General features: G+C 41.8%; 2 protein-coding genes across 3 annotated transcripts; one reads left to right on the top strand and one right to left on the bottom strand.

Annotated features, from left to right (window-relative positions):
• Positions 1-3,977: 3,977 nt before the first annotated feature.
• Positions 3,978-10,281, top strand: LOC122132171 (profilin-2-like). Of its 2 annotated transcripts, none has more exons than XM_042706988.1 (3): positions 3,978-4,295; positions 6,264-6,456; positions 7,790-8,240. In XM_042706988.1, the coding sequence occupies exons 1-3, from the start codon at positions 4,167-4,169 to the stop codon at positions 7,885-7,887; spliced, it is 420 nt and encodes a 139-aa protein (XP_042562922.1). In that variant the 5' UTR covers positions 3,978-4,166; the 3' UTR covers positions 7,888-8,240. The 2 variants fall into 2 exon arrangements, with proteins under 2 accessions (XP_042562922.1, XP_042562921.1); XM_042706987.1 differs by having other exon boundaries at positions 3,984-4,295; positions 8,192-10,281.
• Positions 10,282-11,119: 838 nt separating this feature from the next.
• On the bottom strand, positions 11,120-14,028 carry LOC122132170 (E3 ubiquitin-protein ligase RNF13-like). The gene is made up of 2 exons (XM_042706986.1): positions 13,716-14,028; positions 11,120-12,825 (listed from the first exon to the last, which is right to left on the bottom strand). The coding sequence occupies exons 1-2, from the start codon at positions 14,011-14,013 to the stop codon at positions 12,431-12,433; spliced, it is 693 nt and encodes a 230-aa protein (XP_042562920.1). The 5' UTR covers positions 14,014-14,028; the 3' UTR covers positions 11,120-12,430.
• Positions 14,029-16,269: the final 2,241 nt, after the last annotated feature.

The following is a 16,269-nucleotide window of genomic DNA, read 5'->3' as shown; positions in this document are numbered from 1 at the left end:
ACAGAGTTCACTGATGCTAGTGGCGCAAGACCGAAGCAACCAATCTTAACTGACGTCTTGCAAAAGAAAAAAACGCGCACGCACACACAGAGAGAGAGAGGTAGAGAGAAAGACTGTGCCACATAGGTTAAGTGATTGTTTGTGTACTTGAGCAGGAGATTCTTCTGATCCTTTTGTAACTGAAATGTGCTCTTGTGCTAATCCAGTAATAGTTCTGTTCACTTTTTGTTAAGCAGACTGTGTTGTTAACTATGCAGCAAATTTAATTGCCTTTATCTGGTTATATTTGCATTTAGTCTAATGTGATGATGTTGTCTGTTTGAAGGCTTTTTTGTGTGTTAAAACCAGAAAGCTGTTTATTTTTGGCTTGGGATAGCCTTCTGTTAATTTTGTACTATAGGCTTGACATAATCTGCAGAGGATAAAATAAAATCTGCCTCCAAATTAATTGCACTTTCATGGAGACCAAATCTAAGAAGTATCGGTATCGGTACTCGGTATCGGCAAGTACACAAATAAAAATACTCGTACTCGTATCGGTTTGTAAAAAAGTGGTATCGGTGCATCCCTACAATGTATTATGCAAATCAATTACAATATTTCTTATTTCATGTAAGCAATGCTACGAAGGACATTTCATTAAAAAGTTTTTCTTTTTTTTTCAGCACAGTTGAACATAATTCCCTCCCTGTCTACTGAAAAAAGCATTCCTTTGTTTTAATTTCATTTTGCTGTGTATGTGGTTCCATCATCTCTATATACAAAGGCATTTGTGTATTTATCTATAGATCCACATTACGTTTTTCAACAGCAAAAAGTATTATTCTTTTCAAGAAGAATAAGTCAGTGAAGAGGGCATGTGTGCATCTGAACAGAGCCTCTGTATTGCTAAATGAATTGTCTTAAAACTTCTCTCAAAAATGTACAAATTACTGTAGAATTGCTTGGTAACCCTAGCTACAGAGGATATGAGATGGAGAACACAGATAACTACTAATTCATTTCAGAGTGGATTCTAGATGGTGTCTTGCTTCATACGGTCATGTTTCTCATTTGTTCTGCTGGTCAGAACAATTATTTTGAGAATAGTTGAGTGCTGTGGTTTTCCTGCAAGATGCGTGTGAGGCTGTGTTTATTTTTCAAAATAGAGGACAACATGACTAATAAAAATGAAGATGCACAATGCACACTGTTTGTCAGTGAACAATAAAATAAAATTGTTGACCGAATGCAAGTCCTGTCAGTTGAGGACTAAAAATGAATCTCAGAGTTCCCTGGAGGATCTGCTCTGCAGAGAGGTGAAGTGCGCCATCTACTGTTCATTCTTAAGTGATTGCCATAATTTGTCTATCAATGATGGTATAACCACTTGCCACAAGGTGGCTCACTGGTACCTTGGTATTTATGCTTGAAGCGATCAGCAGGATACTTTTACCACACAATTACAGCTCGTTTAGATTTTTTGTCTCAGTGTCAATGAAATCCTCCTGTTATGTTGTATTTTATATACTTTCTAAAATGCAAAAGGTCTTGACACAGAAAGAGGTACAAGAGGAAATGGACCAAAATGCATAATTTGCGCTCACATTTGATCAAATGTTTTCCCCATTTTGTCAGTGTCATTAAATTGAGTGCTACATGTTGTTTTTGAAAGGCTCCAAAATAAATATAATAAAAGTACTGTCCCACTAAAACAACTATAAATCCCATTTAATGACAGCCTTGAGGCCATATTACACAAATCAAAGATAAGGGTGATTTGGATACCCATCCTTGACCCACGGGTTCTTGGCTCATTTGTGTCTGTGTCTACTCTTTGTTGAAGTACACTGCCAGAACTCAACAACATAATCCCCACATCAGGCAAAAACTACTCTCAGTCTCCCCACAGCACCTGGCAGAGCTTTGCCATGATGTTTCTCACCCATGACTTGGTTATTCACCAGCTATTCGCGGCTTAAATGTTTTGCCTTGCAAAGCACCATGCCAAACCCTGTGTGTGTGTACTGTCTGTTTGAACAATGCTTACATTCAAACCATGTCCAGAACAGCATCACACTAAAGTCTAAGTAACAAATAAAACATAATGTTTCACACTTCTGGCAGGGAACTGACTCAGGGGACCATGACAATGTTTTAAAACCAGTCATAAGTGTGTCACCTTCTTCTACGATGATCAACATTCTAGAAGAATCTGGATTCATGTCAGAGGCCATGACATGCTGTAAGTTTTATGGCCCTGGCAAGTCCTCACATAGATACGTCAGTGGCGGGTGGGGCTCCAGTGTCTTCTCACATGAATTGCTGCCATTGAGTCTTAAACAGGGAAACACTATGCTACACAAGACATTTAAAGATCCTGCCTCCTCCAGAGGTTAAGGGGGATTTGTCATCATTCCAACTGACAGAAAATCTGAGAAAAGACAAAGTATTGCAGTGGTGTTAACCTACACCTTGCCTATCTTCAAGACCTTCCAGACATGTGCAGACACACAGAGGCAGGAACCATATCCAGTCACCAACCCATTCCCATCCTCGAATCCACAAACACACAACCCCCACTGCCTATACAATCACTCACTTACATACAGCAAGAGGAAACACCAGTTGTGTGATCTCTGAGCAGATGAATGGCTGATTCAGTGTGTTTCTGTGAAGGCGGGAAGATGGGTGCAGCTGTTGTGTGGGGTTGCCCATTGGAGGAACAAATCTCTGCTTCCTGGGTGTCCAGTACGCATTACCTCCCTCGGCTTCAACTACATTTCTCAGGCTGTGTGAGAACTGACATTCTTGTGATATATCCTTCGATCAACCACATGATGCCTAGTATGACCGTAAACACGGCAATGGCAATGGGAAAAATCAGCTATAGTCGACAGTTGCATGGGGATTAATAAAATAACTAATCAGATTTAATATTTGATTACAATGGGATTAATGTTTCCGTCTCACCAACGTAGGTCCAACGTCCTTTTGGATCATATCAGTTGGATTTCAAATGAAATATCCACCCTTTCTACTTGTACAAACAAATGACACAGGCCCTTCCAGATTGCACGGATTACTAAATTAGCCCCAGATTTCACAGATCCAGTATTACGTTGCGAGGGGTAGGAGAAGGGGGGTGGGGGCTGCATAGACTCAGCATTTGTGTAATCTGCCTACCTCTTGTTGATTTAAGCCTACTTAGGCACATGTATTGACATAATTGAGAGATGCAACCGTTTTGATCAATCATACAGATTTACCATATAATGCCTTCAAGTAGGCTAACTACTGAAAGTTACAAGTTATGGAAAGTAACAGAGAAAGTTATGATTCGGCTCTAGAACTTGATGTAGGCTTCTCTCCTGTCTCTGCAGACTTCACTCTGAAGAACCTAAATTAACCCTACCCATTCATCAACCTTCAACTCTCCGTTTACTGTAGACATTCAAATCTGAATAGTCAATATAGCCTAATTTTCATTAATTATTCAGCTCCTTAAGAGATAATAATCGGCATTTGTATTAGGCCCCGTCCTCTTTTGATTAAAAGTAAAAAAAAATATGTATACCAAATTAATGTTTTTACGGTTCCGACAGTGTAGTCTACACGAGAAAAGCTCGATGTAAAGAAATTAAGTGTTCCCCTTTCATTAGCCTACAAGATGAGGGCAACAAGTCTAGGATCACCAAACTCGCCAATACATCAGTTTGTACATAGATGTTGACATTACGATGGTACAATGCCCTGGTAACATGCCCTGAAATTTGATTAAAACTAATTAAGGTGCACGGAAAAATACAGTGCAAGAAAATAGAAGCAATGCACACAATAGAACAGCACGAGGACGACGATAGGTATTCCTACTAAAACAACTAGATCTTCTGCGGATCATTTTTTCAACATTTATTCTTCCGCCCATGACTGTGATTCGCTACGAATTTTAGCCTAAGAACGACTGCGCGGAGTGATTTCATAGGGACTACACCCAGTCGCTGCCCGATTGCAGTGGCTTCTTTTGCTGCCCAAACTCAGATTATAACAGGGACGCGGCGGAGCCGGGGTGCCGTTGGAGACATAACAGCTGGCAATTTATACAATCTTTTCGGAGCAACAGCTTTGCCAGAGAGTTTTTGTCTCCCTTTTAAGAAATAATTCTTCATTTGAACTAATACGCAAGCATGTCCTGGCAATCCTACGTGGATAACCTGATGGCTGATGGCAGCTGCCAGGACGCCGCCATTGTTGGGTACACGGACGCTAAATACGTCTGGGCATCATTTACCGGTGGTACTTTCAGCAATATAACGGTAAGAATATTTCCAATCAATTGAAATATTGCAAATATTCGACATTTTGCTAGCTGGTATAAATATGAGTGTGTCAGTTCATTGACTTCTGAAATACCAATCCGCTAGGCCTTGTCTAAAGGGAAAGCCCCAGACAGAATTTCACAGGGCTAGTTAACGGCAGCTAAAGCTAACTTGCTATAGTGCTAACAGTAGCTAACACATGGTCCTTCGTTGGACGCTGAATAAAGGGAGGGGGGGCCAGATGAAAATCAGATATGGTAAAGTAACATTTGTCAATATAAATGCTCACCCCAAAAATGCAGTCTTGTAGTACTCACGGACATGTCAATAGCCAGTTTCCCATTGCTAGTCTATTAGCCAGACAATGTTGATTAAATTAATTTGGGATTTAAGTTAATTAGCTAACATTAACAGATTGCAATGTTTCGGGGATCATGGGGTAGCACGTTTCATGGACTAACGAGCAAGCCAGTCAATGAAATGTGTTACACATGATATGGCAGTGATTTCTTTTTAAACCCTGGTTTGTAGCTTAAGCATGGTTAGCGAGTGTGCTAACAACCGAATATCTGCCGGGAATGCATTGCGGGTTAGTTAGGAGGGAGGGGTGGTTAAACGGAAAGAAATCGGGCCGGTCGGCCAGATTCGAAAAGCATTAGCTTGCTACTTCAGGTTATGGGCGTACTCGTGTGTCACAAGTTGTCTTGCTCTGCGTTAGGGTCGTAGTTGGTTTGAAGAACGTGGGCCTCGTTAACGCCCCCCGCTCCTTTCCCAAGATGGCGCCTCCACTCCCTGTTTTATTCATTCTAATGTTAGCCATGCGCTATGTTTCTGTGCTTCTATATTTTTAGTTCTCAATGTAGGCATCTCGTATTATCAGTATTGTATACATAAAATACGTGTTGACTCATTGCTTGGGGCAATACGTGAAAGACAAATCACTTCCAGTAGTTCGTATCGACTGAAAGGTTCACAAACGTTTAATGTATAGTTAGCAGGCTAGCCATTTTGAAAAAACTTATGTTAGCTAGCTGGCTAGCATGTATGTAAGTTAAACTGTCTAGCTTGCTTTTTGTATTGCCCTATTAAGCGAAAGCCAGATACGAACAGCTCGGCGCAAGTTGCTTAACCTTGTTATTCAAGTAACGTTAAGATGACCTGTTTGCGTAATTTAGCTAACGTTAGTTAGCTTATCAGCCTCGTCGTCTGGTGCTCCAACCCAGCTCACATTAGCTATGCCATCTTTCCTGGAATGCATAGCAGACATTAATCGGAAGCATATTTCCAGCGATGACCACGTTTCATAATTTCACACTACCTCAGAGGTGACTTGAGATGTTTATTCTTTGACAAGTCTGAGAAAGACTTGGGCTTAACGTAGGCTTACGTTTGTCACGCGGATTCAGATAAATGTTCGTTATCTACTTTCCTACTGAAACATCTGTAACGGAGGGTTCTCATACATTGATTATTTAGGAGCCCCTTCATTACCTTTCACCCAATAGGTGTAAGTAATAATTTATATTTCAATATAGTTAATTTTATGTAGTTTGCATAGTGTCTACTTGTTTGTTTTTTATTGATATGTTGATATCTTGTGCAGACCACTGTCAGCGCTTTATAGCAACTCTAGGAATAAACGAAATTCAGTGCCTACATTGAGAAGGCTAATTGCAGAGGCATGATTCTGACTAAGTAACAAGCCCATAGCTTCAGACCATGTCTGTGTACCCAGAAGCTGAACATTAGATTAAACTGCTTTCTTTGTAAGAAAACAATTATACATCCACTCAGTCACATAAAAAATGTCTTGCAACATGTTAATATCTGAACCCTATTTTATTCAATTCTTGCTTGTGTGTTCTAGTTTTCCCCTTCCCTACATCATTTTGGTGTCCTTTAGGCATTGCTGTGCACTGATCTTGCTACATGTAACGGGTATTTCAACTCTGATTTGTGGTTTAGCCTACAGAAATCGACATCCTAATAGGCAAAGACAGAGAGGGATTCTTCACCAGTGGTATGACCTTAGGAAACAAGAAGTGCTCCGTCATCAGGGACAGCCTTCTAATCGATGGGGACTGGACAATGGACATCAGGACGAAGAGTCAAGGAGGAGAGCCAACATATAATGTTACTGTAGGCAGAGCTGGCAAAGGTAAGATGGCATTTCTTTCATGTTCTCAAATATGAATGAGTTTTGTGTTTGCTTTATTGGTAAGGTTTAAGTTTAATATGCAGATGCATATTACACATTTGTAGTAGTATTACAGATAGATGGTGAGTGTGCATGTATACATGTAGTTATTCACCTTTCCTCAATATATTCCATCAGAGCTTCATGAATGTAATTTTGTAGTTTTGTATATGAAGGTACTGACTTCAGCTGTTTGTAGAGGGACACGGAAAACTGTGAAATTGTGATGTAGTGAGTTCGCCCTTCAGTTTAAACCTCTCAAGGAAAATCTTTAGGAGCAGAATAAACACTACTTTAAGAGTAGTGAAATGCTTTATACTGTGTTTTAATTGTATGGGTGTGATGGGCTAAATCTTAAATTTCAGCTGGATTTTTAGTTAAAATGCATACAAGTGTATGGTGTATATGAGCGGTCCAAAAATTAATTCAGCCACTTTTCAGTTTGCCTGTATGGTCCCCATTCTCAGTCAAATCTACTCTCAAAATCAGCAACTCTTCTGCTACCTCCTGACAGAGTTAAGAGAGTATTATATTTTTAGAGGGTGGATGAACAGGTAGTCCCTTTGCTTTGGTCCATTCTGAGGCACTCTCCCCTACTGATCTGCATGTCCACATTTATGTTCCTCAGATAAGCATCTTTCCAATTTTCTTACCTTTCCTCCTTGATATCCCACTCTGACGTAAACAGATTTATTCACCATTCTCCTGGGTGTTTTCCTACCTTAACTGTGCCGCCACCTTCTTTGTTTTGCACTTTCACATGTATTGAGGAGAGGTATTGCATATAGCTTGCAGAGGACAAGGAAGAGAAGTGCTTTAGCTTCAATGCTAATGCATCACAAGTTAGCCTGTTAAACAGATCCACTGAGGAGTGAATAGCTGATTTCTCTCATGTGAACTGTTAGTGAGCTTACACATTTTGTTGATCATTTCAGCGCAATTACTAACCTTTTAACCATCTTAAATCTATAATAGCTATTCTGAACTTCAGAAATGAATATTTATGGAAAATTCTCTTGGGCACACTGATGCTCCTCTCCCTTGTCCTCCTTGTAATCATACATTTGCTGTATTCAGTAATTCTGTGCAGCAAAATAACAGTAGTGGTGATCTTTTTCTTTAACTTGGGACTAGAAAGGCATGCACTGTGTGTGTGTGTGTGTGTGTTGACTGCTTGCATGTTGTGCTTGGTGAGCCTCTTGTTTCTTTTTACTCTTTTTCCTGGATTCTTGACTACTTTTCTAACTTAATGCATTTCCCCCTAAACTTACCTTTTCTATCTCTTTTCTTTCAGTCTTGGTCTTTGTAATGGGAAAAGAAGGGGTCCATGGAGGTGGACTGAATAAGAAGGCATATACAATGGCAAAATACTTACGGGATTCAGGGTTTTAGTTTAGTCTTGAAGTAGCAAAGTTAATGGAGAGGTGGATAAGAAAAGAAACAAAACGAAGAAAAAAAATTGAATAAGAGGGAAAAAAAAGTTTGAAAACATAAAAGCTGTTAAGATTTCCCTTTCAAAAAAAGTCACATCTTAAGTCTTGGTGGTATTACTAACAATGAAGGGCAATGTGGTGTAACTGTTCTCATGTCAACAAATGCGCCCCTGTCAGTTGGGAAATTAGTTATTATTTTTGTCTCCATCCCGCCCTCAAAAGTTCATTGTTTTTTTGTTCTTGTGTTTTCTTGTGTACTCCAGCAATGGTTTTAGTCATGGGAAAGGAGGGTATCCATGGAGGGCAACTCAACAAGAAAGCGTTTACCATGGCTGAATACCTGCGGAAGTCTGGATATTAAAGCGTTCTCTTCCCATCCATCTTAGCAACTCATTCTTATCACAACCGTGTTGCGTTTTGACACTACTCCCTGTTGTAGTTCATAGTTATTTCTTTTCCCCACCAATTTTTTTTCCTTTTTTAAAAAAACTTTTTATTTTTATTTTTGCCCCTTTCCTTATCCTCCATCCCACCTGGTTCAACACTACCCCTTCATGTTCATACATTTAACACTGTGTACCCTATCTCACTACACTACTGCTGCACCAAGATTGAGAGGCATGTTAACAGGACATTGACAACACATGTACTTTATATAGGAAGAAATAGTAAATGTGTAACCTGGCCATTACTTAATGTATCAAGACTTCGCAAAATAAACTGCAATACACCTGAAATTCAACTGACATTTTTTTTAAGGTATGCCGATGCCTGGTAGTTGTCAAACTAATGCCTTTTTGAGCACTTAAGCAGTTAAAATGTAAAGAAATGAAGGAAAAGCTCATGTGGTCTTCCTGCTCAAGTCTGTCTGAGAAGGAAAAACTGCATGCATATCTTCTGAACCTACTGAACTGCCTTTACAACAGTTGCCCTGACACCCCAGCTTTTGTTTCTTTTAGTAGTCCCTTATTCTAGATCCTGAATTACCTACCTTCCACTCTTTTTACAACACTTTTTTTTTTTCAATTATAGATGACACTCCAACCCTTACGAGGCTTATCATCCTCCATCACCACTAAACATTGATAATATCTATAGCCCTTCACCCTCTGTTGTAACACTACATTGTACGAATTTTTTTGGGTCGGGCGGGAGGGGTGGAGTTGTTCCTGGGATGCAGTCTGTTGAGCTATTGGTCTGGCATTTTTGGTTCCCCTCTGGGTGTAAATGGCAAGTGGCAGTGTTGCGCTGAGATGCAGGTAGAAATTTCCTCTCGACAACCCTCTTCAGCACATCCCTGATGACCTAGATCTCATGGACATTCCATCATTACAATAGCTCAGGCACTTATCTATTGTTTGCCAGCTCCTGTAATATATATATATATATTTTTTTTTCTTGCATTCTTTTTTTTTTTTTTTTTTTAAAGCTGCCGTTCTGGACAGCAGGTTTGCCCCAGCATATAACCATCTGGATTGCGTCCAGTTTGAATTTCATTTTTCATAGGACCAAGTTTTAGTCGCAGCTCGGGTTTTTGACACATTTGCTCTAAATTGTGGTGGAGGAGGAAGACACGCTAGACACCACTATTTTGACTGTCAAGAAAGAAAGCACCATCGTTAAGACCACTGGTATGCTGTGGATGGCTCTGTAATAGAAAACAAGTGGCAGTCTCCTCATTTGTCAAAGTTTTTCAGAAAAACAAGTTGTTGGTTCTTTTTTTTATTATTAATTACTGCATTTGTAAACCCATGCTGTGTAAAAAAGAAACAAAAAACTGTGGAATAAATTGCCTTCTAAAGTCTTGAACTAAAGATGTGGTATCACCCTGTCTGTCCTTGCTCGGTACTAAATGTCCTGTCCAAATGAAGACCCTTATTAAAAAATGAAGGAAAAAGTAGAATGACACTCATTGAATGGGAGATGGTTATCGGTTGGAATAAGCATTTTTGGTTGTCTTGTTGACACTTAAAATACAAAAGACAAAAAAAAAAAAACTACTGTGTAACCTGTGCCATAATCTCAAGATGATCTGTTGCTATTGTGGAGCTGGTTTTAATTCTAGTCCAGAGAAAGGAGTCGTCTTAGCATTTGGTTAAGAATGTTTTAGCAGAACCCTAAAATGTTCAGGCCTTGTGAAGTTCTGTGTACAGACTGAAGGAGAAGAAGACAAAGTAGTTCTTGTGTGCTGATATTCTTCAGTTCTTTTTCTTTCCCCTGCACCCTTTCTTCCTTATTGGATACAATCTAACATGTCCTCAGATGTCTGTCATATGCATAAACCAAGAAATGCCATAAAATTGATTTGATCACATTGTTTACAGACAGATCAAATAAATTTATTCCAACCAGATCTTTTGTCTTTTTTTTTTTTTTTTTTTTTACTTTGCTATAGTGTATATATTGTGACTGAAAGCAATTGAGTCATAAAAGATTCTGGAATTTGGTTTCAAATTATGACTTCAGTAGTTGCCTTAACATTGCACATATTAAAGCAATCTGGAAACAAGTGCTATGAGAGTTTTGGGGCTTTGCAAGGTGTTCTGCTTCCCAGCCGCTGAAAGCCGTGGTTCCTGTAGATCAGAATGGGAGGAAATGACACACTCCTGATGATTAAAACACTGGGGCTGCACTGAGTAAAGCCAGAGAGTGGGATGTCCTTTCACAACTTGACACTAGACAGAAGAATTAACAAAGGCTGAAATGACTACTAAATGACTATCCAGCTGTATGAAACAAGCAGGAGACTTAGGAAGAGTGATTGCCATCCATACCTGCCAATTAGGTGTGCCTTGTACATTGAAATGAGGGTTTGTTTTACTAGGCTGCCAAAGATAGAAATAAAGGCATATCTCTTAGAGTTTTAAAGTCATTGCAACATTTGTTGTGGTTTAAAGATGAAGTCTGTGATTCTGGCAAAAGGTTGATAGGAGTTCAAAATGTCAAATGACACCCTTCCCTTCTGTGCTCCTTTAGCAACATGTTGATTAGCTGGAGTGGTTTATGGCTTGGTCTGAGACGCTATGTTTCTCATTAACCAGGACTATGAACATCAGGTTTTTTTTTTAGCACGCACACAGACATCTAAAAGACCGTTAAAAGCTGACGCGTGTGTGCAATCCTGCATCTTGGATTACTTCTTGGCAGCGCAAAAAAAAGGCAACAAAAATGTATGGAACAGAACTAAGTTATACTTTGAACAAAAACGTTTTATTCATGAAGTGAAATGAAATTTGAATACAAAGTGTGAGCATAACCAGACAATTTTAACGCTTATACATCTCAGAAGGCAACCAGACTTATTCAACATGTACTGTAACAGTTCAAGTCATGTTAGCAAGAGAAAAACAAAAAAACAAAATGAACTTCACCGGTAGTATATACTTACTACTTACAGTACTAAATGATATGAGGTGAACAAAACACATGGTAATCTCTCCTTGAACGACACTGAAATATTGAGGAAAGAGAGAGTTGTCCTTTTCAGAGTTAGGCGACTTACTAAGATCTAGACAGTGGGTGCGTGCTATGAAATGTAAGAGTAGTTCAAGCAATTTCTTTTTCCAGCCTTCCATGTCTGACATCTTAAATCCCAGACTACCTATGACAACACATGGAAAACGAAGCCCCCACCCCGCATCTCCTTTGCTTTCTTTCTGCGGTTGGATGCATCTCAAAGACCGGTTTGGCTTCTTTCTAAATTTTTTTTTATGTGGACAAACATTTAGCACTTGCTTTAAAAGCAGATTACATTCCTATAGAAGAGGCTCTGCACTCCTCAATCTCAGTTAAGAAATATATTGACAAAAAAAGTTCCCAATATATCACTTTCTTTTCAGGAGGGAAAAATATTTAGATTTTACAAAAGGGAACTGCATAGTCAAGTTGATTAGGAGCATTCTATACAGCGAGTGTATGTACAGTATAGAAGATGAGCCCTCCCACCCTACATCCCCGACAGTACCTGCTGGAAAAACATGTATAACCAGCTAGGAAGTCAAATCAACTGTCTTTTGTTCTGTTTAAATGATGTAGTTTGTGTGGTTAGCTATACATTACACAGTATATATATACAAGCACTTTCAACACACACAAACCCACCCATTCCTCAACAGTGATGAGTGTATAATTCCTTTGAACATTGGGAATCCTCAAACCTATCTCCAGTGTGAAATGAATCCCAGGCTACTTAATCACCCATTATGCAAAATACAGTATTCTTAATACCAGTCCCTCTTTTATTTATGCGATACATTTCCTCCTGCCCTTTCGAATGCTTTATTCTTTTATAGCAACCATGATGAAGAAAATGTGTGAGTTTTGTGATCTGTGCATTTTACTGAGATAGGGGGGGACAAAAATAAAGAGAGGGTATAGATCACACAGATACACACTCCCACACACATTCTTAATATAGAGCTGTTGGTACCCCTGAATGGTTGTATGGACAAATTGGGTGCAGTGTGTTGTGGGAGTTGCGTGATGTGACTGAGCATGGCCTCTCAGACTAGCAGATGCCCCTTTTCCTCGTCGTCCTTGTCTGGCCGTGGCGACTGCTGAAGCTGCTGCACCACCACCGCCTCTATGGTGACCTCCTCGCTGTCGTCGCTGGTGTCCATGTCGTCCTCGTCCTCGTCCTCGTAGTCGGAGGACTCGTTGCCGTGGCCCTGCGGCGAGGGCGAACCACTCATGGTGCCGAAGGAGTGGGCGCTGGTGGAGGCCAGCGAGCGCAGCAGCGGCGTGCTCTCAGACGCGTCCTCGTTCTCCTCGCGGCTGCTCTCGCCCGAGTCGGAGTCCGAGTCCGAGTCGCCCTGCGACGGGACCACCTTCTGCTTGCACACCGGGCAGGTCTTTTTGGTCTTGGTCAGCCAGGGGTCCACACACTTGCAGTGGTAAGCTGAGGACGCCGTGAGAGGAGACATTCAGAAGAATTGTGGCCTCAGTAGACACGAGTTACTAGATGACTTATATTATCCTATATATCTCCTGTATTTGCAGTGTCTCAATAAATATGCAGTTTTAGGGAAAAAAAGATCTGTATCTATATAGTACTTTCAGGAATACTGGTGAATCTGCCATTGCATGTGTAATAAATGCAAATCCTGCTCATTATGTTTTAAATACAGGGTTTAAATCTTAATACCCTTCAGTGGGGGGATTGGGAGGACTTACTTTTGGTGACCCTCTATAAGTCTTTTGAGATCCACTAACGTGGATTTATAAAGCTTGCATATTAGCTTAGCTTTTCACCCTCCTCAAGTGGGTGTGACTATGTGACCCCCCCCCCGAGCATGGTCAGATATACTGCACCCGGCACAGAGGCTGTGTAACGCTTCTCTGTGTTAAGATGAATGGGGCTCTGCTCTTCAGTGAGAAGAGGAATTAGAATGGGTCAGCGGAGGGGAGGTCTGCACTGACGTTTGACATGCAGTGTCTGGCCCTGCAGTGGAAGGGAGAGGAGACTGTTGTCTCTGATCAGAGGAGATGGGAGCGTTTCAAGAGCAGCCTCCTGCCCGTCCTACCTCTGATGCCGCTCCCACAGGGAGACTGCATGCAAGCTGACAGCTGGGGGTGAGTGAGACAGGGGGAAAGAAAGAGAGAGAGAGGGGTGAAAGAGAAAGAGAGAGAGAGAGAGAGAGAGAGAGACCAGGGCAGGACAGGAGTGGGAGGAGAGACACAAGAAGAGAGGAGAATGACAGAAACCTGCAGAGGTAAAGGGGACAGAACAGAATGATGGGAAGGACAGAGAAGAAGAAAAGAAAAGAGTTGCAGTGGCGTGCACCTCACCATGTGAGCAGGGCAGGACCCGGAGCTTATCACCCTCCTCGTACTCGTCCAGACAGATGGCACACACGTCATAGGAGTCACCTGAGTCAAAACAGCAACAACAACAACAAACATAAACAACAGCAGTGGCAGAGGGAACAAATAGGAACAGGTAAGTGCACACAGCAAAGCTCTCCCTCTCCCAGAGAGAGCCTCGCTCATGGCCGACTCTCACTCCTGACCCGCCTCTTCTCTGCAGACTGAGGCAAGTCAAACGAGACGTTTCATAACAACGTGTTCTGGATATGAATACACACATGGAGAGAACACAGTGAGGCCCTTCGCCATGAGGCTTGGTAGCAGACAGAGAAATAACCCACTCCCCTCCCCACCCCCACTCCGCTACTCTCTCTCTTTCTCTCTCTCCCCCTCTCCTTCTCTCTCATACTGCTGGTTCTTCCGATATTGAAACATGAAAATGAGTCATACTGCTTCCTTGGGGCTGAGCAACACGAGGAGGATGATCTTGTGATCTGAGGGACAAGGCCACAAGTGCTGAGCGGAGCTGGGTGAAGCTAAGCTAAGCTAAGCTGCGCCCTGAACTTGCACATTTTTGGGCCTGGCTGGTGAATGGGACCGGGCCTGTGTTTCCTTTTAAAGCCTCGCTCCTCTTGTGGGCTCTTTGTTGAGCACCGGAAGGGAAAAGAGGAAGGAGGGAGAGAGAGAGAAAAACATAAAAACTTGCTAAAAGCCCAGGAATTCCAGAGCCTACTTCGTTCTCTCGTTCTTTCATTCCTCAGCTCACTCCCCTCTGAATTCCAGAGACTTGTTTTTTTTTCTCTTCTCTCTCCTGCCCCTTTTCCTGGCTGTGGAGGAGAAAGGGAGGGAGGTGTGCTGATGCCGAGCACTGTTTATGTAAGTTATAAATGAACATGTTTTCCCCTCCTTGCTGCCGAATGCCAAGGCCGTGTCTGACCGTATATGGCCAAAGAATAATTGTGACTTCGTCAGTACGTCAGCGATTCAACTACGTCCTGCCCTTGGAACTGAACCCTTTGTTTGTGTTTGTGTGCGTGTGTGTGTGTGTGTGTGTGTGTGTGTGTGTGTGTGCGGGTGCTTGGAGCGTTCATACGGCCTATGATTTAGAGCAGGAGTTTACAGGGACACAGGACCAGCCCAGAGGAAGAGGAAATAGGAGTCAGCTGGTCAGAGGGAAGCTGACTGCTGAGTGCTTCTCAAAAGTGACAAAGGAAAAAAAATCCAACACAGCTACATATGGAACTTCGTAATAAAAAAAGTAAGGCAGTTGTTTGCTAACTTTATAAATGAGTGTAGAATTCACTGAAAAGCTAAAAAAGGTGGCTAGTGGGAATGAGAGGTGTTGATCTGTCTTCCCTTCACATGACCATATACCAACAAAATGAATTTGAACACCAAACTAGCTGCCTATTAAAAAAAAGAAGAAAAGTGCACACTGTTGCTTCAAGTTCTGCTTTAAAGATGGGAGAGAGAAGGCAGCCAGCTTGAACTTTTGGTGAAATGTTAGGATTAGACCGGAACACCAACCAAAACATGACTTTCTCACGGGAGGGGGATTTAAAAAGTTGCTTGAGATCAAAGTGCTTGAAGCCATCGCTCCTTCTTCCTGGAACATTTGGCTGCACAGGTTAACAACGTTAGGGGTTGTTTACTGCAGCCCTGTCACATGCCAGCAAACACATCCACATGTGGATAAACACACAGACGGCCGTACAGACATCTACAAGTCCCAACACACTGCTGTTAATTTCTACATAATAAGTAACGGTCACATTGCATCTTATGGCAACAAGTAACATGTGCTTGTTTCAAGGACAAACAAAACAAAACCTGAGCGCAAAATGTATCTTAAGGTTTTAGGTGAAAGACTACTTAAGTTGCAGAGCAAAATAAGGCTGAATTCCAAGACTGGTGAAGCATTATGTGAGTTTCAGTGTCAAACTATCAGACTGATTCCCTCTTCCGAGCGTGCAAAAGGAAGGACACTCATCATTTTTGTTATGGTATGCAACCCACTCCTCTCGGCTCTGCCTCGCTGAGTGCTGCACTGTGATGTCATGGGGCAGTCTCCACCCGCCTGGCCTCATGCTCTGCGGCAGCACCACCCTCTCCCTCTTGGGCGTCCGCCCAGGTCCCAGCAGCCCACAGCCAACAGCCCTGAACAGGCTGGAATTCCACTGACACGCCACATTCCCATGGGACTTCAGCTCTGTGAGTGAGCGACCGTGTTCACAAACACAGGTGACGCCACTCAGGAGGCTGGGAGCAAATTGGTGTGTGTGTGGGGGGGGGGTAGGCAAATGCACAGATGAAATCTTCAGGCGTAGCACATTATGTGGTACTTACTTGTGTAAAAAGTCTTTAGGCTTGCTGTTACCAAGGTGACCAGGGAAAATTAGGAGAGCCCGTGTGTGTATGCGTGTGAGTGTGTGTGACATGTGAAAGGGGCAGACTGTGGTAACGGACACTGAACTTTACATCATCTACAAGCCTGACAGGATATGCACATATGTAGCTGTGTGTGTGTGTGTGTGTG

This window comes from Clupea harengus, unplaced genomic scaffold, assembly GCF_900700415.2.
Source record: "Clupea harengus unplaced genomic scaffold, Ch_v2.0.2, whole genome shotgun sequence".
NCBI lineage: Eukaryota > Metazoa > Chordata > Actinopteri > Clupeiformes > Clupeidae > Clupea > Clupea harengus.
Note: the sequence above shows the minus strand (reverse complement) of the source record. Positions and strands in the feature narration are given on the sequence as shown.